The 24,724-nt window shown below is 47.5% G+C and overlaps 1 protein-coding gene across 2 annotated transcripts in view; it reads left to right on the forward strand.

The window, feature by feature from the left end:
• Positions 1-11,252, forward strand: part of LOC138489276 (zinc finger protein 268-like) — a 175,734-nt gene extending 164,482 nt beyond the window's left edge. The window contains exon 3 of one of the 2 annotated variants that reach the window (XM_069616973.1): positions 2,950-11,252. In XM_069616973.1, coding sequence (XP_069473074.1) covers positions 2,950-4,379 — 1,430 coding nt within the window. In that variant the 3' untranslated portion in view covers positions 4,380-11,252. Of the gene's footprint in view, positions 1-1,331 lie in introns of both variants that reach the window. The other variant, XM_069616972.1, reaches the window with a different exon arrangement.
• Positions 11,253-24,724: the final 13,472 nt, after the last annotated feature.

The following is a 24,724-nucleotide window of genomic DNA, read 5'->3' on the forward strand; positions in this document are numbered from 1 at the left end:
ATACTCAGAGTAGAGAAGCCGTGAATCCCCCGGCCACCAAATTTCCCCATAAAGCAGCTGTTCAATAAATCAAAATCTGCTGAGAGGTCAATGCTGGCTGCAAATATATATGCAGTTCATTTGTACCATGCCTGCTGCTGAAGGGAGGATAGCTCAGAGACAACACGCTCGTCTTGGAAGCAAGACGACGCGGAGCAACACAGGTTCGATCCCGGGTACGCACTTAGAAACCTCTGGGTATTAAGCGCGATATACATAACAAATTACAATTACATGGGACACCAGAATATAACCATTCAAAGACATCCCCACTTTTTTCCGAAAACCCATCTGGATTTTTTCAGTCTTCTGGTATCTCTCGCCCACCTCCCCAGATAGTTGAGAACTAGTGATGCAAAAGGTTTGCTGCTGACACTCTGGAGAGCTATTGGTCTATAGTTTATTTATTTATTTAATTGTTTTTTTTCTAACTTGCCGAATACCATAACTGAGTTTGGTTTCTAAGCACAGATGCAGGATTTGAACCTCTATTGCTCTGCGTGGTCTTGCTTCCCAGACCAGCGTGTTGCCCCTGTGCTATCCTCTGTTCACCTGATTACATCTACCCCCCCTTTATCTTAATTTTAATATTGTTATAGACCCAACATATTATGTTTCTGCTAGTAACATGACCACTGCTATGTTGTGGTTGGAATAGAAGCTGACGGAGCAACACTACATCCATCTTTTGAACCCACTTATGCTATTACCTGGAAGGCACCTGGTGCCTTTCACAGTGAATTCAACCAATGCAATTATGTAGCTGAGGGCTGAAGGAGATGTAATGAAACACATGCCTTGGGTAGTTGTAATGTTGAATTTATTAAACATTGAGTAACATAACATCACCAAATCCTATCACCAGTACCTGGGCAACATAATGTTCTATTATTTGCGTCTTTGAAAGGGGTTATTAAGGTCACTGTATCCGAATAACATTTCTTCAAATATTTGTTACAACAAAAGACAGAAATGTGACTGTGGCCCTAGGCTTTCCTGTGGGAGGATTCAATTGATGCAAAGTGGTGGCTGCAGTCTTCCTCGCTTCTTTCTTAGTGTCACAGAGAAAGGGCGACTGATTTATGATTTTTTTTTTGCTGCTTTAGAAATCGGCGTTACGTTTCACAGAACCCTCACACTCTCTACTGTGCTTCAATCACCTCCCATGTGAACAGAATTGAATCATTAAAATGTTTTGTTTTAATTCATGGAACACTCCTTGCTTTTCTTTAATGCTGTTTCTAGCTACAATTGAACATTTATAAACATAACCTTTCACTTTCAATCTACAGGTGACTGTCTCAGGTCAGACAAGACGAAATGATGATTTATCAATATGCTAAAACTAACACCCTAACAAGGCTTATTTGGAAGGAAAATGAAACCAGACATCAGATGCAATAAGGAAGGAATTGGAAGAGCCCAGAACAGGACTGCTTGAAAAAGTGAGGTCTTCAATCCCACATTATTTCATCTATACATCATGAAGCACTAAAAATGGAGTAATCTGACATGAGTGTCTGAATAATTACAGGAATGCAATGATTCCCAATTATAAGAAAAGTGCACAGTAAACTAGGAGATTGTACACCAGCTGACCGTAAGATGTCGTCCAACAGCACAGCAAAAAGAAATCCAACAGCACAACAAGGAGTCCAACAGCACAGCCCATCATCTGCATGAACTGAAGCAGGATACGGACTATATCTGTTTGAAGCATGCAGGAGACACCTCAGTTATAAACGAAATCTGATCTCCCATGACAATAGACTGATTGCAAGAAAAATCTGATTGCTGTTTTATTTCTGAAAATATTTTCTCAAAGTAACAGGATTACCGTGCGAGAGCACACACTGGAGGATAACATGATTAGGTCATCATTGCCACAGCCAGAGGCATCAAGTAAAGTATACGGGGCAACCTATAAAAGCTGCCCATTGAGGTGACAATATATTGAATCCAGAGCAAAACTACATTTGATAAGATGAGAGCATTCCCTAGAGAGCACTGCAGCTATTTCCAGCGATTTAGATTTAAGCATTATCCATGTGTGCCCTCATCCTGGAATGAGTTTTGTTCTAGCATGTATTGGATGGTGTATAGAGCAGACCTAGCTGGCAAACAACCGAGCATTGTACAGCAAGGAGATAGTTTTATGGATGCAATTTAGAAGGACTGAATATTGAGGGTATAGTTATAATTATATGGAAATACTTTATACAGAGGGTTACAGGCATGCGATGTGGATTAAGGAAAGAAATGGGAACCACTGTCTGGTTAGGGATGTTTCACATGTATGCTCCCATTGAAGCTACATTTATGTCAGTGTCTAACACTCTGAAAACCTAAATTGCGCTATTGAGTCGTGAGCTTGCATCAAGACTCTCCCTTGCCTTCCGCTGTCCTACACTGTATGTGTATCCATAGCAAAACCCGCCATGGAGATGCTGATGACAGAGGAACCTTCTCAGAGCACTGAATGTCAGAAAAGATTCAGTCAGAAGTCTAGTCTTATTCGTCATGAGCAAATGCATGCAAGAAATAAATCCTATGAATGCACTATATGTCAAAAATGCTTCTGTCAGAAAAGCTATCGTATTAAGCATGAGAGAACACACAGAGGAGAAAAATTGTACCAATGTAGTGAATGTCAAAAAGGCTTCATTTATAAAAGTGAACTTATCAAACATGAGAGAACACACACAGGAGAAAAGCCTCACCAATGCAGCGAATGTCAGAAATGTTTCGGGCATAAAGGCAGTCTTAATCGTCATGAACTAACACACACAGGAGAAAAACCTTATCAGTGTATTGAATGCCACAAATGCTTCAGCCGTAAAAACTCTCTTATGCTGCATGAAAGAACCCACACAGGAGAAAAACTGTACCAATGTAGTGAATGCCAAAAAGGCTTCCTTCATAAAAACGATCTTATTAAACATGAGAGAACCCACACAGGAGAAAAACCTTACCAATGCCCTGAATGTCCGAAATGCTTTGGGCATAAAGGTAGTCTTATTTATCATGAGAGAACACACACTGGAGAAAAACCTTACCAGTGCACTGAATGTCAGAAATGCTTCAGTCATAAAGACAGTCTTGTTCATCATGAGAGAACACACACTGGAGAAAAACCACATCAGTGCATTGAATGTCAGAAAAGGTTCATTTATAAAACCAGTCTTATTCAACATGAGAGAATACATACAGGAGAAAAACCTCATCAGTGCACTGAATGTCAGAAATGCTTCGGGCATAAAGGCAGTCTTACTCATCATAAACGAACACATACAGGAGAAACACCATATCAGTGCATTGAATGCCAGAAAAGCTTCTGTCAAAAAAGCAATCTTATGGTGCATAAAAGGACGCACACAGGAGAAAAACTATACCAATGCAGTGAATGCCAGAAAGGCTTCATTCATAAAAGCTATCTTATTAAACATGAGAAGACCCACACAGGAGAAAAACCTTATCAGTGCACTGATTGTCAGAAATGCTTCATTCAAAAAGGCCATCTTACTAATCACAAAAGAACACACTCAAAAGAAAAACCCTATCAGTGCACTGAATGCCAGAAATGTTTTAGTCAAAAAGGCAATCTTATGGTGCATGAAAGAACCCACACAGGAGAAAAACTGTATGAATGCAGCGAATGCCAAAAAGGCTTCATTCATAAAAGTGATCTTATTAAACATGAGAGAACTCACACAGGAGAAAAACCTTATCAGTGCACTGAATGTCAGAAATGCTTCATTAATAAATACACTCTTATTCATCATGAACGAACACACACAGGAGAAAAACCCTATCAGTGCACAGAATGCCAAAAATGCTTCAGTCAAAAAAGCAATCTTATGGTGCATGAAAGAACCCACACAGGAGAAAAACTGTACCAATGCACTGAATGCCAAAAAAGCTTCATTCATAAAAGTGTTCTTATTAAACATGAGAGAACCCACACAGGAGAAAAACCTTATCAGTGCACTGAATGTCAGAAATGCTTCAGTCAAAAAGACCATCTTACTAATCACAAAAGAACCCACACAGGAGAAAAACCTTATCAGTGCATTGAATGCCAGAAATGCTTCAGTCAAAAAAGCAAACTTCTGGTGCATGAAAGAACCCACACAGGAGAAAAACTGTACCAATGCACTGAATGCCAAAAAGACTTCATTCATAAAAATGCTCTCATTAAACATGAAAGAACCCACACAGGAGAAAAACCGTATCAGTGCACTGAATGTCAGAAATGCTTCAGTCAAAATGAACATCTTACTAGTCACAAAAGAACACACACAGGAAAAATACCTTATCGGGGCATTGAATGCCAGAAATGATTCAGTAAAAAAACAAAAAATGTATGGTGCATGAATGAACCCAGACAGGAGAAAAACTGGACCAATGCACTGAATGCCAAAAAGACTTCATTCATAAAAGTGTTCTTATTAAACATGAGAGAACCCACACAGGAGAAAAACCTTATCAGTGCACTGAATTTCAAATTGTTTTCTTGCCAAAACAAAGCTCAAATTACATAAAAACACACACATTATAATCTAAACCTAACATGGTTAATCCCTAGCCACTGCCTAATGAACCCTAACACCGAGTAAGAAACGGGTGTCGGTGCACTAAACATGTTCGAGTCTTAAAACCACCTGGAGATGTCATGGTGTTTCACTCCCATTCTGCCCTGCAGGGTAGGAGCAACAGGTGAGGCACCATCTCATTTCAGAATATCCCTTCATAATACCAGAACTAGCATTGGCTTATTGGCTGTAAATGGCAGAGTAGAATGTAGTAAACAAAAATAAAAACGAAGGTAAAGGTGGGCACTACGATGTAACTCATACGTTGAACATTGAAAAGTTGTTCAATCTAGAAAAGCTTTCGCCTGGGGCTACCAGTTATAAAGAGGTCCTGTGGCATAAGGACCAAAAAAATCATGGAACAATGAGATAGAGTAAAAATGCTCTATCAAGAACTGGTGCTCGCAGTTGGCCCTAAAGTGGGCTGAACATTCGGAAGATAATGTATCAAATAGTTTGTCCACAACTTATATAGTAATTTATTTTCGCTGTCAATTATGATGATTTATAGAAATGTTTATTCACAACCCTTTTTCGTAGCTCTTTTTGAATATTATTCTGTCATATTCAATGAGGCTGCACCAAATCTGGTTAGGATCATATGTACAGATGCCCATGCATTTCGGTTACAAAAAACCTTCATCAGGGCGGTACATTGATTCAGTGATCTATCTACATTAACCAACATTTCAGTAATTGTCAACCATTGCATAACAACAACATTTCAGATGAACAAATTTAAACACATACCCAATCCAAGGGTTCCACAACGGAAAGAACATGAAAAGAAAAAAGCAGAAAAAGCTCTATGTCAATAACTGAGTATCTATATATACCGCAAATTAACAAAACCTTGTTTATAAAAAATTTCCCATACCTTATGTTTCAAATAATTATTAAATGTTTCTCCATATGCGTGAGAAGCAACGAGTAGAAGTGTGGGCTCCTGTAAAACCCACAGGGAAACTAATCAATAACAAGAAACGTTAATTGAAGCCGTAAGAGCGGGGAAAATGGAGTCAACCTTACCTGTCAGACGCTGTGTCAGTGACAACTGCATTCGCACGAGCGCGCGCACGAATGACTGTTTCTGTATTTGAATGTTTCCATGGTGATCCCAAAGGCGTCGTGTAGATGCACGTACGCCTTGGGGCCCACCTTTGTGACGTCACAGAAGGCGGGACAATCACCATGGGAGCAGGGAAGCTTTGCAAACCAGTGCATAGACAATGCGTGCGCTTTCTCCAATGAGAAAAAGCGACTGTGGCGCTGACACAAAATCTTACATATCTCGTAGAAAGGTTAAATGGCAATCAGGCAAACAGAATGTCATTTCAAGCATAGAACTCCAAGAACATCATGAGAACAAAGAATGTAGTTACAAGTAGAATTTGGAAAAATCTGCAGTGGAACACAGAGAATTACCAACAGTTGCAGTTTTAAGGTATGTGTTAGTTGGCCCAAGGTGGGGCATATTCATAATGCATTTTTATGTCCACAAATGGTGAACTGTTCTATAAAGGTGTCCATCTTAAAAAGCTTGGTGATCTAAAACAAGGAGACACACTTAGAATACAGGGGTATCCCAGATGGCAAAACAGCACGGTTCATCCCTAGAAACGGAGGAAAAAACAGCAAGGTTCATCTCTAGAAACAGAGGGAAAAAAATAAAAAGTAAAAAATTGCAGAATTACAAATAGCACATATAGTTTATCTCTTCATTGATACCCTTCGGCGCCAGAGTGCCCAGTCAATCAATCCAGTACGTTTCTCGTTGGTCAAGTCGCTTTTGCAAGTTTTCATGTTTGTTGTTACTTTGTACCACAAATTTTATCTGTGCCAAACTATGTTGTTTCTCGCACCAATGTCTTGCTACTGCTGAGGTAACTGTTTGGTTCCTGATGCATGATCTATGTTCGTTCCAGCGAATCTTCGCTGTGCGTTGTGTTTGACCTACATAGAAAAATCCACATGAGCATTTGATACCGTAAATGATGTTTTGAGTTTCACAAGTTGCATAGGGCCTCATTACGATCCAGGCGTTAAGGGTTAACGCCGTCGTTAATCCTTAAAGCCTATTCTGATTTTAACGGCTGCTCTTAGCAGCCGTTAAAATCCATGGCGCTAACCTGCCATGATGCTAATTACGCCACCGTAATTTACGGTGGCGTAATTAGCGCCTTCCCCACTCCCATTATGCCCTATGGGGCAAAAATGGGAATGGGGAAGGGAAAATGGGAAATGGGGATTTACCGCCCCACTCACCTTGGAATGGGGCGGTAAATCTGCCATCCACCATGGTGTAAACATAGTTTACACCATGGTGGTAAAGTTGGCGCAATTAGCGCCTGGGTCGTAATGACCCCCATAGTCTCTTAATTTGATTTTTTCTCCAGAGTGCGGATTACTGATGATTGGTCCTTTTATGATATAGTTGCAATTACTGCAATTGAGGCAAGGAAATGTTCCAATGCGGTCTGTGAATTTCTTCTTGCGTGGAGGTTTAGTGTTCACTAGTTTGTCTTTAAGGTTTTCACTACGTTGATACGCAAAAGTAGGAAATTCCTTAAACAGGTGTTCTATTCTTTGATCACATGTTATTGTGTTCCAGTTCTTTTTAATTATGGTTTTGATCCGCCTGCTTTGTCTGGAAAATTTGGATACAAATACTAAAGGAGGTGTGGATTTCTTCTTTACTTGAGGTTTCAACAAATCTTTTCTGTCTTGTGTAGCTGTGTGGACGGTGGCTGCCTCTATTTCAGCCGTAGAGTAGCCTCTCTCCAAAAACCTGTCTCCCATGTCTTTCACTGCTTTTTCATAATCAGAAGGGTCACTGACTATCCTTTTTACCCTTAGCATCTGACTATAGGGAAGACTTTTGATTAGGCTCGGTTGGTGAAAACTGAGTCTTTGCAAAAGGTTATTGCGATCAGTACTCTTTCTGAAAATAGTTGTTTGGTACTCACGGTCTGTGATCCTTATTTCCACATCCAAAAAATGTATCTTTTCTCTAGATTATTCATGTGTGAATTGTATTCTGGGATCGATACTGTTTAAGCAATAAAAAAATTCTAGCAGTTCTGTTTCGGTGCTTATCCAGATGCTAAAAATATCGTCAATATATCTGATCCACAACCCTAGGTTGTTGTTCCAATTGATGTTTTTAAGAACATATTCAGTTTCAAATGTATGCATAAATGCATTGGCATAGGAGGGTGCCATAGTGGCCCCCATAGTTGTGCCGGTTACTTGAAGGAAAAACAAATTCTTATATTGAAAATAGGAGTTGTTACCGATAAATTCAAGAAGTACCATAATGATCTCTTTCTGTGCTGGAATGTATTCTTCTTGGAAAAGTAACCATTCTACTGCTTCTTGACCTTGTTCATGCGGAATCGATGTGTAGAGACTTTTGACGTCTATGGTAAAGCAAATATGATTGGAGTTGAACAGTATTGATTGAAGTTGCTGTAAAAAATGTGTAGAATCCTTTATATAGGTGTTAGTCTTTTGAATGAGTGGTTGTAAAAAGAAGTCTATATATTTTCCCAGAGGTTCAAGAATGCTGTCCATACCGGCTACAATAGACCTACCTGGTGGTTTCAGAGGATCTTTGTAAACTTTAGGCAAAATATAGAAATGTGGAATACGTGGATGAGAATTCGTAAGAAACTTTCTGGTGTTGTGACTAATCCATTCTAATTCTTCCACTTTTGTGAGTAGGCCCTCAAAATTTTTCTTTATTTCTTCAGTGGGATCAATGTCTAGTAAAGCATATACGTTGGTATCATTGAGTTGCCTGATACATTCTTGATCGTAATCTTGGCTGTTGAGTAATACTAGACTGCCTCCTTTATCCGCAGACCTAATGGTAATAGATTCATCTCCATATAAATCTTTGATCAACCGGAGTTCATGTGGTTTCATGTTGCGATTTTTGGAATGTCCAAATGTAATTTTCTTAAGGTCTCTGGTAACTTGTTTTTGAAATATATCAACAGAAGGTACAGTGATAGGAGGAATGAAGTTGCTTGTACTCTTAAATTCTTTGAAATCTAAGGGGTCATCATCTGTGGGTTGATCCTGCTCTAGTTCACTGAAAAACACTTTGAGCTTCATTTTGCGTATTAGTTTGTAAAGTTAAATCTTTGACTCAAAAAGGGTACTGTCAAATGTGGGAACGTAGCTGAGTCCCTTCTGTAAAGTTTGATTCTCTTTAGGTGTTAAGACCCTTGAAGATAGAATAATCACTATGTTTTCTTTTGCTGCAATCTTGTGATCGGTTTTTCTGTTAGTTTTTCTTTGGCCCCTTCTTGTTCTCTTCGGCCTTTGTCCAAAAAAGGAACTCTGTTTCTATCAGAGTTATCTGGAGTACCTGATGATCCCGAGGTATTTGGAGTGGGTTCTTCTTCCTGTTGAGTAGTTTCTCTTTCGGTATCTGTTCCTGAACTTGATGTTTCACTCGTATGGTTTGCTTTAGGTTTTTTTATTGGGGGTCCGTATTTTTCCATCCAGGTATATACCTCATCCTTTAAATAGTCATACGTGTCTCTTTTAAATTTTCTAATCTTCTTGCTTTCCAGCTCTTTAGTGTAGTCTGATAGTTTGTTATTGATATCCTCTAGTATGGCATCTACTTCTTCTCTGTTAAGGGTCGCAACTAATTCTTTCTCTTTCTTGTATTTCTTTTCCCAAATCATCGAGATTCTTTGCCAATTCTTGTATCGTTAATAGAATGAGATCTAGAGAGCATTTATTAAGTATAGCTTCCCACCTTTTGACAAACTTTGTTTTCCGTACAGAGAGTAGGCCTTAATTGAATGCGTAGGCCCCTGGGTATTCTTTGGTTCTTGTAATATCTGCCGAGTGTTATTGCATGAAGTTTTCGGTTTATTTCCTTGTGAATCAGGTATTCTAACTGTTTGATTTGCTGTGTTGGATCTCCTGCGTTTGTGTTGGCTGTGTTAAAACCAGTGTCTTTAATTAATCCTAAGATTTTGTCAGCCTCTTCAGCTGTAAAGCCTAATCTTTCTGCTTTTTTTGTGGTCAAGCCTTCTATGTCAGCGAATGACATGTTATGAAAGATAGAAAAAATGTTTCTTTTGTGGAATTCTGTATAGGTGTGCCTCCACCTTAATTTATGCCGAGTATGAAGTAACAAAAACAAAGGTAAAGGTGGGCACTACGATGTAACTCATACGTTGAACATTGAAAGTTGTTCAATCTAGAAAAGCTTTCGCCTGGGGCTACCAGTTATAAATAGGTCCTGTGGCATAAAGACCAACAAATCATGGAATAATGAGATCGAGTAAAAATGCTCTATCAAGAACTGGTGCTCGCAGTTGGCCCTAAAGAGTGCCTTGAAGAGAGAGCGCAAAAAGTGTGATACATGCTTAAAAGGCAGTCTAGACTGCAAAGCATACAATATATGCAATATTTAGAATAGCAACAGTAGTGCTACAAACAGCAGAAGTATAAAAGCACCTTAATGCTCAAAGCGGCTTCACGAAGTCTATATTATCATTGTATTGAAAAGAAACTACATAGCAAGAAAGAAGTGTATTTTTGTGTTTTCATTCATTCATTTATCATTTAAAGTTACCATTTATTATAGCTAAGCGGTTTGATAGCTTGACCATATACATAAATGCATGCAACCACGCTTACATATGTACATTTGAGCAGGCAAGTACACTAACCCCATATGCTTACATATAGCCTATCGCTATTATGAGTAGGCTATGAAATCAAATGCACTACAGTGTCCCTGTCAGAAGAATAAGCATGTTGCTTGAGAACCAATATATAACAACCCATTACGTAGAGTTCTTGACTAGATGTTTTAGCTTGAAGCTTCAGAGATAAAACAGCAAGGAGCTCAGGCTTGATCATTTAGCAAGAGGTTTGGCCGAGGAACCCATCATATTGTATACCTACATCATACAAATGAGGGAGGAACGTCCAAGTGCAAATGGGATTCAGAATCCAGGGATTTGCCTACCAAGTGACAGCATTTTATGGTAAGGAACTTTCAAAGCAAGAACATCCTATAAATATGCTGCCAGCCTATACACAAGGGCTGGCTGGCCTGCTGTGATCCTGTCGGGGCTACAGAGGGTGCAAGCTCTGTGCTACACCTTAAGAGATTTTTAAGATGCAATGGGTTATAGCTTGCTTGAATAGTGTGCAATGCTGGTGCTTTAGTTAATGGATGCAGTGTTTGTGCTTTACATTGAACATTGTCATTTATTGAGATGCATATGATTGCTTTATTGATTTAAGCTTTCGGTTTAGTTTGGAAATAGTTGTATTAGCATTCTGATTTGACTTTAGAAGTGTTGTGAATTAAGCCGACATGAACAGGAATTGTGTATTGGAAATGTGCATTAAATCCCATGTTGGGATGGACAGTTGATAATTAAACCCCAAGAGCAGAATTTTGATGTTAATTGATTTGTTTAAAGAAAAGTGATTTGTATCTTACCAAACAAATGGGTTTGAATTTTATTTGAACTAATGTGATGTGTTGTGGGTTTTTGAAGACGACTGTGGTTGAACAATGTGATTTAGAGAGAAGAAAAGGGGGACTGTAAATGTGAATAAAATACTTTTTGTATACAAGGTTGGTCATTCTTAACTCTGCCGAATAAATTTATATATTACACGGCCCGCCGAAGCGGCTGTGTAGTTATGGTTAAGTTGCTAAACCCATAGGAAGACCACTTTTTCGGCGGCTTATAACTTCGCTCCCTCTGGAGGAATCCTCGCCAAACTTTGCAAAAGAAGTATATGGCCCGCTCTGAACCATTTCAGCAAGTTTGGTGAGGTTTCGGGCAGGGGGGGAAATGTTATAGGGGGTCCCAAATAATTTTTTTTTTTCTCCATAGACTGAATGGGCAAAAACTTTGTGCGCCGCTACAGCCTAAACGGCTGGACGGATTTGCACCGGATTTGCACCAAATGTGCGGCAGGAGTGGGGGCTTGGTTCATAAAGCGTGCTTTTGTGTGTTTGGTAGAAATCCGACCAGTACTTTTGTTGCAAAGAACTGAAATGTACATCTCAAAAAATGTGTGATATCTGGCTCCACTCCGCAGACCCATTTCCCTGTTCGCTCCGCGGACAGAAGTCTCATTGGCTTGCAGTACGCCATGCTGGAGGTAAGCGTGCTAGGCGTCAAAGCCATGGTGTATCAGAGGACAGTGCAGCGCCAAAAGGGACTGACAAACATTATGTACAGCATGTGGTGGTGGGAAGAGGGGATGGAAAGGGTGGGGGGGAGAGAAGTGGGTCATCTGAGATGTGTGATTATTAGGTGGACAAAGACAGTGGTGTGCCTGAAGTATTTGTCCATACTGCGCCAATTCCCTGCACAGGCGACTACCATGTGTTGTGAATGCAGGCAGCCTTCGTTGCGGCATGATAGCTTGTGCCGTGACCTCTTACCATGCTGACTGGTGGAAGCTGAATAGCAGAAGGAGAGTGCATAGAAAAACATATATTACGCCATGTGTTGTGGTGCGAGGAAGGCATGGAAAGGGTGGAGGAGTGAGAAGTGATTAATCTGAGATATGTCAATATGTGGACGAAGACTTTGATGCATACAGCGCCAATTCGCGGGTTTCTGCTCAGCCGACTAGCATGTGTGCTGAATGCAGGCAGGCTTTGTTACGGCACAATAGCTGGTGCAGAGACCTCTTTCCGTGGTGACTGGTGGGAGCTCAATTGCAGAAGGGGAGTGCATTGCACATGACATGCACGTTGTAAAATAGCGTGTGTTGCATGTGGTACGCCCGTAGCCCATTCGATGCACGGATGGAGGCCTTGCTCCGACAATTAGTTTTCACATTATTGGCTTCTGTGTGTGGTTCATCAACATTGCAAACATTGTTCATTCTATGGGTGTGCCGCTTCTTAGCACATCCCACACTACTTACTCCATGGCTGTAGAACAGTTCTGCAGTGTGTGCACTGAGTGCAGTGTTGGAATATTGTCACTATAGAAGAGGGTAGGGTTGAAGTGCATCTTCTATGTGCATGGATACTGCAGTGTGTGAAGTGGATGCAATACTTAAGTAGTGTGTGCATAGAAGTGGATAAGGGCGAACTGCATAGCCCAGAGGATTGCGTGGTGTCCATTGCGCGGAGTGCTGACTACTGTACTGCACTATGGGTTATTGCTTTTGTGTACTGAATAGAGTGCTGGGAGCAGGGCCACTGTTGCAAAAAAATCTTTGGTTTGGTTGGCAGTAACACCATACTATGTGAATGAAAGTGGGTATGGGTGCTGGAGGCTGTGGTATATTTGTAGATTCTGCTAACTGTTGCATGTTTCCATGCATAGCTGTATTATGGTGCAGAGGTTGGGTAGCAGTGGCGGTGGCTGTGGTACGTGTGTGGAGTCTGGTACTTGGGCACATGTTGACATGCATGGCTGCATTACGTTGCGGTGGGTGTGGGCAAGGTCTAGACTATTGGGTGCATGGCCATAGGCCATGAACCCATTAGTCTAGGCCTTGCCCACACCCACTGCAGCAATGCTGTTTAGACTGCATGTGTCAGAGGGTGCTCACCTTTACAGAATGGTTGTGGAGCACGTTTTAAACTTGCTACAGCACCAGAAGGCAGCTGACATGCATATACTGTTGGTTGGGTCGGTTGGCAGTAACACCATAGTATGTGAATGAAAGTGGGTAGGGGTACCAGAGGCTGTGTTAAGTTTGTAGATTCTGCAAAAAGGTGCATCTTTCTATGCATAGCTGTATAACAGGGCAGAGGTTGGGTAGGGGTGCCAGTGGTATGTGTTTGGATTGTGGTACTTGGTGTCATGTTGCCATGCATGGCTGGATAACGTTGCGGTGGGTGTGGACAAGGCCTACACTATTGGGTGCATGGCCAAAGGCCATAGGCCATGCACCCAAAAGCCAAGGCCTTCACCACACCCACCGCAGCAATGCAATTTTGACTGCATCTCTCCACTAACAACCACTAACAAAACTAACTACTTAACTACAAAAAAAGTCTTCTCAATAAACGGAAATATCAACAAAGATAGCTTCGCCAACATCTGTGGAGGTGAGTGGAGTCACACCACTAGCACAGAACCATATTTCAATGAATAAACATATACAAAAGCAAAGAAACCAAATTGCCATACATAGCAGTGGGCGAGGGTATGAAAAACTTAATAATACCATTATGGAACAAGAAACGTGGCTCACAAAAATATCCCCAGAAAACGTAGTATCAACTCTCCATTCCACTGAACCAATGCGTCCAGTCTACAAATGGCCATACACATCCATGTGTAACATAGGCAAAAAATCTTTCACATCTTTGACAGTTGCTCAATCAATATGTGAAAGGCAACGACAAATTGAAAATAAAACTATTACAAACTATGGACTACTGTCCAGTTCGCAAATACACAGGAATACAAGGACATTCATTAGCCTGCATTTCTGAACCTTTTTGCAAAAGCACCTTCCACTGTACTATGCCAAAATTCCTGCTTTAGCACTGGGCAATTTAAATAACAATCTTCTACATGGTGCAGCCAGAGAAACTACTCGAAGAAATGGAGCATATCCAGAGAAAATATTTTGAAAGTGAAAGCCACTTACAAAATCCAATGGCTTTAGAACAGACTAGCAACAACTTTACATATGCCAACCTTCTACTACACACATACAAAAAAGAAATACTAAAGTTTAAAAGCACATTTGCTCAAGTACCAAACCATATGTGTGTGTGTTGCCGCACAACTTTTTTTTATAAGAATAGCACAAAAACTGTAGACATAATGTACAAAATATAAGACCATGAAGATTCCAAGTGGTTCCAACTAGCTCTCTATCTTATAGCAGAAAACAAATATGAAATTACTAACCCCTTAATACTTTGCAGTTACTGCACTGTAAAACTTGACAACAACCAAATACCTTCACGTGCTATTACTAATAACTTGGAAATATTCCTACTACCAAAACCACTGCAACAAACTTAACTTGTATGAGAGCATCATTAAACAGTGCACCCATTTCAAGCAATAATACGCCTTCAACCAAAGAACAGCAAAACTACCTCCCTCTGAATTACTGAAAGGCATTCGTGGCAAAGTAGTTTATTTGCCATTAGATCTCAGAGAAAATGTACAGATTCTGGGAGTGCAACATCCATTAGATCAATGTTTGATTATCCTAGTAAATGGCGTACCTACAAAAGGCAAAATAAATTGGCGGCAACTAGTGCACTTACATAAAGTTAAAGAAGCCCTGCAATATCTAAAAGACAACAATGAATACTACAAAGAAATAAACATTGATGAAAACCTGAGGGAAACCACGAAATAATTCAAGACTCGTCAGAAACTGGCCAATTTCAACTTCTAGATCCTACTACAGAATCCAATATTTTAGACTATTATACAATTCACCCATTGCACTCTAAAGGCCTCATAGATGATGCACTGGAAAATTACCAAATGTGACAAGCCAAAGGATCACCAATCAGCATATGGGGAAAAAGTGTAGAAGTACAAGCCTTTCCTCTACTCTTTCCTACTGGAAAGGAGGAAGGTGCGATGAAAGACCCACACAAATAACAGCATCAGAATACCGCTCTTTACGAATGTATTCTGAAGACCCCAGATTCAGACAAAACGTGGAATACATATTCCACCTTCTCTTTGAAAGTGAACAAGCAACTCCATGCTACAGAGTTGCTCACACATTGAAATCAGGTACCAATTTTCAAAATATATCGGCTATGCAATTACTACAAAAATTGTAAGAAAAAGATGAAGTTTTACAGTCAAGCATTACAAATCTTTTAGCAAAGATGCATGGTACAAAAGAATACTGGTTCTGACATCATGCAGATGTACGCTGTATGTTCAGAAACCTAGGCCCACCCACTTGGTTTGTAACATTAAGTTGTGCAGAATATGCATGGGAAGATTTACACAATCTCCTACGCATAGCAAACAAAAACAAAACAAATATAGATATAAAAACACAAGGAGAACTTGCTCTCTAGATCCTGTAAATGTATCAAGATATTTCCATCATCACTTCATTGCTATGCTACACTTCATTTGTAATAAAACAGTGCCTCCCCTCGGAGAATTTCAACACTTCTTTTGGAGAAAAGAATACCAAGCCAGAGGAACACCACACATCCAGATGCTTTTGTGGATTAAAGATGCTCCTAAATTTGCTCAGGACAGTGATGCCACTGTTTTGCAGTTCATTCAAAAATATGTCACTTGTCAAATCCCTTCAGAAACAACACATAGTGACCTTCATGCACACATTTTACAATTTCAAAGACACAAATGTGCAAAGTATTGTTGCAAATATAAAAAAAAGGGAAATACTACAACAAGTGCTGCTTTGGTTTCCCTAGACTAGTTTCAACAACAGGTCAAGTGAACAACTTCATGTCTTCAGTTAGACATAGTGTCAAAGGTAAATCACCTAAGAACACACATTGCATAAAAAGAAACGAAGGATCAAAATACATCAATAATTGCTATACAACAATTGCCAAATAGATGTGCAATATATTGCAGACAATTCCACTGCAGTTGCACGATATGACACAGCCTACTTAACCAAAGCAGAAAAAACAGAGCTCAAAGACCTCTGGGATGACATATCATCTGACAAAACACGATCACAGAAATTGTACAGCTTAGGCATAAAAATGCTATCCCATAGAGAATGTGGCTGCTATGAAGCTTCAGACCATTTAACCGGTACTGCCTTGTATTGAAAATCTGAAAACATAGTATGGCTAAGCCTTAGTCCTGCCAAATCTAGAAAATAAATTCTCAAATCATATGAAGACATAGAAACAATAGCCAAAAATGATCCCAACAGCCAAAACATTTTGAAAAAAAACTTACTAGACACATACTACCCAAACAGGAGTACCACTTTGGAAATCATGTGTCTATACCACATAGCCCAAAACTTCACATACAAAAATAATATTAAACCAGATGAGAAGAAAGGTAGATACAAAGTGGAAAATTGTGAAGGCAGCCTACCAAACAAAGCTTAATTAATCATATGAAATTGTCATTAGAAACTCCTCAACATAAAGAACTGTATTACAAGTCCCTACTACAACGTTTTAAACCATGGATAAAAGAAGATTTACTAGATACCCATGACTCCTATGAAGGTGCTTTCAAAGCAAATGAAAGCACTATAACAGAAGTAAACTTTATGCAGTACAAAATAATGTTATACATTGAACAGCAACAAGAAGAAGAACTCCAGGCACAACTAAATGTAGACACTCCTGACAGCGGTCAACCTTCGTTAACAGGAAGCCAAGAATCACTTGGACAGCCACTAATAGCAAATGAGGCAGAATTAGCCATGACTGAAGTAGAACGACCATGTGTCAGTATGAGCAATCTGCAGAAGACTTTGCTCTACTGGAAAACGCAACTAACCAATGAGCAGCGTAGCATTTTCCTAGAAATAACAAAACAAATTGAACATGGTATGCAGCATGAAACTAAAAATAGTACCTGTCAAGACTACAGAGTGGTCAAGCTGGTTCAGGCAAAACATTCTTAATCAAAATCATCAGCAAGTTCTTCCAACAATTGACAGACAACAAACTGTCAGCTGTTGTAACTGCCCCCACAGGTTTAGCTGCCTACAACATAGGTGGTGTCACTTTACACTGATTACTACTACTTCCAGTAGAACACCAAAAACAAATTAGACTACTATAAACTTTCCCCAGAAGCTGCAATGGAACTACGCAGAGTTTTGAAAATAAATGAAAATGCTACTAATAGATGAAGTGAGCATGGTCTCCAACCTAATGTTGGCTTTGATTCACCTGAGATTACAAGAAGTGCTCAAAACAAACTACGAAGAGCTCTTTGGAGGAAAACACATTATTGTTTTCAGAGATCTTCAATTGACGCCAGTGAAAGTTGAACCTATTTTTAAAACCTTAGGACACAAACTCTGCCGTAAAACTGTTGGCAGCATAGGAAATGTCAACCTTTGGCAACATTTCCAATACAGAGAATTAACAGAAAACCTGCGCCAGTCTGCAGACCTCACCTACGCCAACCTTTCCAATACAGAGAATTAACAGAAAACATGCGCCAGTCTGCAGACCTCACAAACACCAACATTTTAAAAAGTATTAGAGTTGGTGTACTATCTCAAGAAGCACAATCTATATTAAATACCAGGCACATCCATGCACTCTGTGGCCATAACTCATGTGCTACTGATGTCATGGAACAATTAGCACAAAAAATGGAAACTGTATGGCCTTAATACCAACTCTTGCAAGCTGTGCTCAATTCAGTGAAACAATGTTGAAAAATGAAATGCAAACAATAGTTGAAATTTGCTCCACAGACAAACTGGACGTATACGGTATGACACTACCCATGTGTGAACAAGCCACATCACGACTAAATACCTTCGAAAACTCTCAGGGTAATTCATAGAATTTCGCAGAAAAGTGTCGCAAGCGGCTGGCGCAGAGTGTCCGCGTGCGATTGTCTGCGCCAGGCACGTGCGCTAAAACCGATTTCCGCGCACAGCATATTCATGGATTTTAGGCTCCCAAACCAGCCGTGGCGCAGAGTATCGCAGCGACCCTGCAGCAGCGCCAGTAACGCCCCCAAGAACGCCCTCGCGCAAGGAAAAGCCATCAAAATCGCTAAATCATCGCAAAGGGCTGCGCTAACCCTGGACCAGTCTACAGGGCTGCCAAACAAGGAACGCAAAGCGGGTAACGTGCATATCAGGGGTACGCGTGAAGTTATACACGCGATTAGCCAGGGTACGTGTATTACAGGGGTACGCGGGAAGTTCTACACGCGATTGGCCAGGGTACGTGTATTACAGGGGTACGCGTGAAGTTTTACACGCGATTAGCCAGGGCACGTGTATCACAGGGGTACGCAGGAATTATCACACGCGATTTGGCTGGGTACGTGTATTACAGGGGTACACGGGAAGTTCTACACGCGATTCGGCTGGGTACGTGTATTACAGGGGTGCGCGGGAATTCTCACATGCGATTTGGCCAGGTACGTGTATTACAGGGGTGTGCAGGAATTATCACACGCGATTAGGCTGGGTGGGTCCTCACAGGTGTTCCCTGTACACCCTCCACGGCCCCTGCAGGCAGCCCACAAAACAGGGGACTACCCTGCACACCTGCTCATGTCCCCCTGCACCCCCACCCCCCAGCAGTGCAGGGGCAGCCTCCACAGGGCCCCCACCCATGTCTCCCAACACCCCCACCCCCCAGCAGTGCAGGGGCAGCCTCCACCAGGCCCCCACTCATGTCTCCAACCACCCCCACCCCCCAGCATCCAGGGGCACCCTCCACCAGGCCCCCACCCATGTCTCTCACCACCCCCACCCCCCAGCCACCAGGGGCAACCTCCACCAGGCCCCCACTCATGTCTCCCACCACCCCCACCCCCCAGCAGTGCAGGGGCAGCCTCCACCAGGCCCCCACTCATGTCTCCCACCACCCCCACCCCCCAGCATCCAGGGGCACCCTCCACCAGGCCCCCACCCATGTCTCCCACCACCCCCAACCCCCAGCCACCAGGGGCACCCTCCACCAGGCCCCCACTCATGTCTCCCACCACCCCCACCCCCCAGCATCCAGGGGCACCCTCCACCAGGCCGCCACCCATGTCTCCCACCACCCCCACCCCCCAGCATCCAGGGGCACCCTCCACCATGCTCCCACCCATGTCTCCCACCACCCCCACCCCCCAGCAGTGCAGGGGCACCCTCCACCAGGCCCCCACCCATGTCCCCTATCACCCCCACCCCCCAGCAGTGCAGGGGCACCCTCCACCAGGCCCCCACTCATGTCCCCTATCACCCCCAGCCACCAGGGGCACCCTCCACCAGGCCCCCATCCATGTCTCCCACCACCCCCACCCCCTAGCAGTGCAGGGGCACCCTCCACCAGGCCCCCACTCATGTCCCCTATCACCCCCACCCCCCCGCCACCAGGGGCACCCTCCACCAGGCCCCCATCCATGTCTCCCACCACCCCCACCCCCCAGCAGTGCAGGGGCAGCCTCCACCAGGCCCCCACTCATGTCCCCTATCACCCCCACCCCCAGCCACCAGGGGCACCCTCCACCAGGCCCCCATCCATGTCTCCCACCACCCCCACCCCCCAGCAGTGCAGGTGCACCCTCCACCTGCCCCCCACCCATGTCCCCTATCACCCCCACCCCCCAGCAGTGCAGGGGCACCCTCCACCAGGCCCCCACCCATGTCCCCTATCACCCCCACCCCCCGCCACCAGGGGCACCCTCCACCAGGCCCCCACTCATGTCTACCACCACCCCCACCCCCCAGCCACCAGGGGCACCCTCCACCAGGCCCCCATCCATGTCCCCCACCACCCCCACCACCCAGCAGTGCAGGGGCACCCTCCACCAGGCCCCCACTCATGTCTACCACCACCCCCACCCCCCAGCCACCAGGGGCACCCTCCACCAGGCCCCCATCCATGTCTCCCACCACCCCCACCCCCCAGCAGTGCAGGGGCACCCTCCACCAGGCCCCCACTCATGTCTATCACCACCCCCACCCCCCAGCCACCAGGGGCACCCTCCACCAGGCCCCCATCCATGTCTCCCACCACCCCCACCCCCCAGCAGTGCAGGGGCACCCTCCACCAGGCCCCCACCCATGTCCCCTATCACCCCCACCCCCCGCCACCAGGGGCACCCTCCACCAGGCCCCCATCCATGTCTCCCACCACCCCCACCCCCCAGCAGTGCAGGGGCACCCTCCACCAGGCCCCCACTCATGTCTACCCCCACCCCCCAGCCACCAGGGGCACCCTCCACCAGGCCCCCATCCATGTCTCCCACCACCCCCACCCCCCAGCAGTGCAGGGGCACCCTCCACCAGGCCCCCACCCATGTCCCCTATCACCCCCGCCACCAGGGGCACCCTCCACCAGGCCCCCATCCATGTCTCCCACCACCCCCACCCCCCAGCCACCAGGGGCATCTTCCACCAGGCCCCCACCCATGTCTCCCACCACCCCCACCCCCCAGCAGTGCAGGGGCACCCTCCACCAGGCCCCCACTCATGTCCCTTATCACCCCCACCCCCCCGCCACTAGGGGCACCCTCCACCAGGCCCCCATCCATGTCTCCCACCACCCCCACCCCCCAGCAGTGCAGGGGCACCCTCCACCAGGCCCCCACCCATGTCCCCTATCACCCCCACCCCCCGCCACCAGGGGCACCCTCCACCAGGCCCCCATCCATGTCTCCCACCACCCCCACCCCCCAGCAGTGCAGGGGCACCCTCCACCAGGCCCCCACCCATGTCCCCTATCACCCCCACCCCCCGCCACCAGGGGCACCCTCCACCAGGCCCCCATCCATGTCTCCCACCACCCCCACCCCCCAGCAGTGCAGGGGCACCCTCCACCAGGCCCCCACTCATGTCTACCGCCACCCCCACCCCCCAGCCACCAGGGGCACCCTCCACCAGTCCCCCATCCATGTCTCCCACCACCCCCACCCCCCAGCAGTGCAGGGGCACCCTCCACCAGGCCCCCACCCATGTCCCCTATCACCCCCACCCCCCGCCACCAGGGGCACCCTCCACCAGGCCCCCATCCATGTCTCCCACCACCCCCACCCCCCAGCCACCAGGGGCACCTTCCACCAGGCCCCCACCCATGTCCCCTATCACCCCCACCCCCGCGCGCCCAGGGGCACCCTCCACCAGGCCCCCATCCATGTCTCCCACCACCCCCCAGCAGTGCAGGGGCACCCTCCACCAGGCCCCCACCCATGTCCCCTATCACCCCCACCCCCCGTCACCAGGGGCACCCTCCACCAGGCCCCCATCCATGTCTCCCACCACCCCCACCCGCCAGCAGTGCAGGGGCACCCTCCACCAGGCCCCCACTCATGTCTACCACCACCCCCACCCCCCAGCCACCAGGGGCACCCTCCACCAGGCCCCCATCCATGTCTCCCACCACCCCCACCCCCCAGCAGTGCAGGGGCACCCTCCACCAGGCCCCCACCCATGTCCCCTATCACCCCCACCCCCCGCCACCAGGGGCACCCTCCACCAGGCCCCCATCCATGTCTCCCACCACCCCCAGCCACCAGGGGCACCTTCCACCAGGCCCCCATCCATGTCTCCCACCACCCCCACCCCCCAGCAGTGCAGGGGCACCCTCCACCAGGCCCCCACCCATGTCCCCTATAACCCCCACCCCCCCCGCCACCAGGGGCACCCTCCACCAGGCCCCCATCCATGTCTCCCACCACCCCCACCCCCCAGCAGTGCAGGGGCACCCTCCACCAGGCCCCCACTCATGTCTACCACCACCCCCACCCCCCAGCCACCAGGGGCACCCTCCACCAGGCCCCCATCCATGTCTCCCACCACCCCCACCCCCCAGCAGTGCAGGGGCACCCTCCACCAGGCCCCCACTCATGTCTACCACCACCCCCACCCCCCAGCCACCAGGGGCACCCTCCACCAGGCCCCCACTCATGTCCCCTATCACCCACTACCCCCACCCCCCAGCAGTGCAGGGGCAGCCTCCACCAGGCCCCCACTCATGTCCCCTATCACCCCCACCCCCCTGCCACCAGGGGCACCCTCCACCAGGCCCCCATCCATGTCTCCCACCACCCCCACCCCCCAGCAGTGCAGGGGCACCCTCCACCAGGCCCCCACCCATGTCCCCTATCACCCCCACCCCCCAGCCACCAGGGGCAACCTCCACCAGGCCCCCACTCATGTCTCCCACCACCCCCACCCCCCAGCAGTGCAGGGGCAGCCTCCACCAGGCCCCCACTCATGTCTCCCACCACCCCCACCCCCCAGCATCCAGGGGCACCCTCCACCTGGCCCCCACTCATGTCTACCACCACCCCCACCCCCCAGCCACCAGGGGCACCCTCCACCAGGCCCCCATCCATGTCTCCCACCACCCCCACCCGCCAGCAGTGCAGGGGCACCCTCCACCAGGCCCCCACTCATGTCTACCACCACCCCCACCCCCCAGCCACCAGGGGCACCCTCCACCAGGCCCCCATCCATGTCTCCCACCACCCCCACCCCCCAGCAGTGCAGGGGCACCCTCCACCAGGCCCCCACCCATGTCCCCTATCACCCCCACCCCCCGCCACCAGGGGCACCCTCCACCAGGCCCCCATCCATGTCTCCCACCACCCCCAGCCACCAGGGGCACCTTCCACCAGGCCCCCATCCATGTCTCCCACCACCCCCACCCCCCAGCAGTGCAGGGACACCCTCCACCAGGCCCCCACCCATGTCCCCTATAACCCCCACCCCCCCCGCCACCAGGGGCACCCTCCACCAGGCCCCCATCCATGTCTCCCACCACCCCCACCCCCCAGCAGTGCAGGGGCACCCTCCACCAGGCCCCCACTCATGTCTACCACCACCCCCACCCCCCAGCCACCAGGGGCACCCTCCACCAGGCCCCCATCCATGTCTCCCACCACCCCCACCCCCCAGCAGTGCAGGGGCACCCTCCACCAGGCCCCCACTCATGTCTACCACCACCCCCACCCCCCAGCCACCAGGGGCACCCTCCACCAGGCCCCCACTCATGTCCCCTATCACCCACTACCCCCACCCCCCAGCAGTGCAGGGGCAGCCTCCACCAGGCCCCCACTCATGTCCCCTATCACCCCCACCCCCCTGCCACCAGGGGCACCCTCCACCAGGCCCCCATCCATGTCTCCCACCACCCCCACCCCCCAGCAGTGCAGGGGCACCCTCCACCAGGCCCCCACCCATGTCCCCTATCACCCCCACCCCCCAGCCACCAGGGGCAACCTCCACCAGGCCCCCACTCATGTCTCCCACCACCCCCACCCCCCAGCAGTGCAGGGGCAGCCTCCACCAGGCCCCCACTCATGTCTCCCACCACCCCCACCCCCCAGCATCCAGGGGCACCCTCCACCTGGCCCCCACTCATGTCTACCACCACCCCCACCCCCCACCCCCCAGCCACCAGGGGCACCCTCCACCAGGCCCCCATCCATGTCTCCCACCACCCCCACCCCCCAGCAGTGCAGGGGCACCCTCCACCAGGCCCCCACTCATGTCCCCTATCACCCCCCCCCCCAGCAGTGCAAGGGCTCCCTCCACCAGGCCCCCATCCATGTCTCCCACCACCCCCACCCCCCAGCAGTGCAGGGGCACCCTCCACCAGGCCCCCACTCATGTCCCCTATCACCCCCACCCCCCTGCCACCAGGGGCACCCTCCACCAGGCCCCCATCCATGTCTCCCACCACCCCCACCCCCCAGCAGTGCAGGGGCACCCTCCACCTGGCCCCCACCCATGTCCCCTATCACCCCCACCCCCCAGCCACCAGGGGCACCCTCCACCAGGCCCCCATCCATGTCTCCCACCACCCCCACCCCACAGCAGTGCAGGGGCAGCAGGCAGTCAGGCAGCAGCAGGTGGGAGCGTGCTCGGGGCTCTGGGGGGCAGTAGTTCGGCCTTCCGGGCAGGAGCGTGGTATTCCGTGTGCGTACGCGTGGCCAGCTTGGTACGGAGTGATTTGGCACGTGAAAATCCTGCACGTCAGCGTGAAAACTGAGGAAAGGCCCTCAGCGCGTAAGCGTGTCTGTGACGTGACCCGCACGGGTGTTTCCCACACAGCACGTGATGACAGAGCACACGTGGAAAGACTGCACGTCAGAGTGTAATCACGTGTGATTGGTGGAAATGGCCCTACACGCAGAAGTGACAAAGCGTGTGATTGGTGGAAATGGCCCTACACGCAGAAGTGACAAAGCGTGTAATTGGTGGAAATGGCCCTACACGCAGAAGTGACAAAGCATGTAATTGGTGGAAATGGCCCTAGCGCGTACACACCGCGTAAGTGACGCTGGACGTGTGGGCCTGTATAAAAGGTACGTGTAGAACACGTTTTCCTTGTACGTGCTTTTCGTGGAGAGCGAGTGGGTGAATTCTGTACTTCTTGTCGTTTCACACGCGATTTACTTCACGGCGTTTCAAGTTCGTATTCCCTGTTACCTCTG

Source organism: Ambystoma mexicanum, chromosome 9 (genome assembly GCF_040938575.1).
Source record: "Ambystoma mexicanum isolate Mex_15411 chromosome 9, UKY_AmexF1_1, whole genome shotgun sequence".
NCBI classification, from domain to species: Eukaryota; Metazoa; Chordata; class Amphibia; order Caudata; family Ambystomatidae; genus Ambystoma; species Ambystoma mexicanum.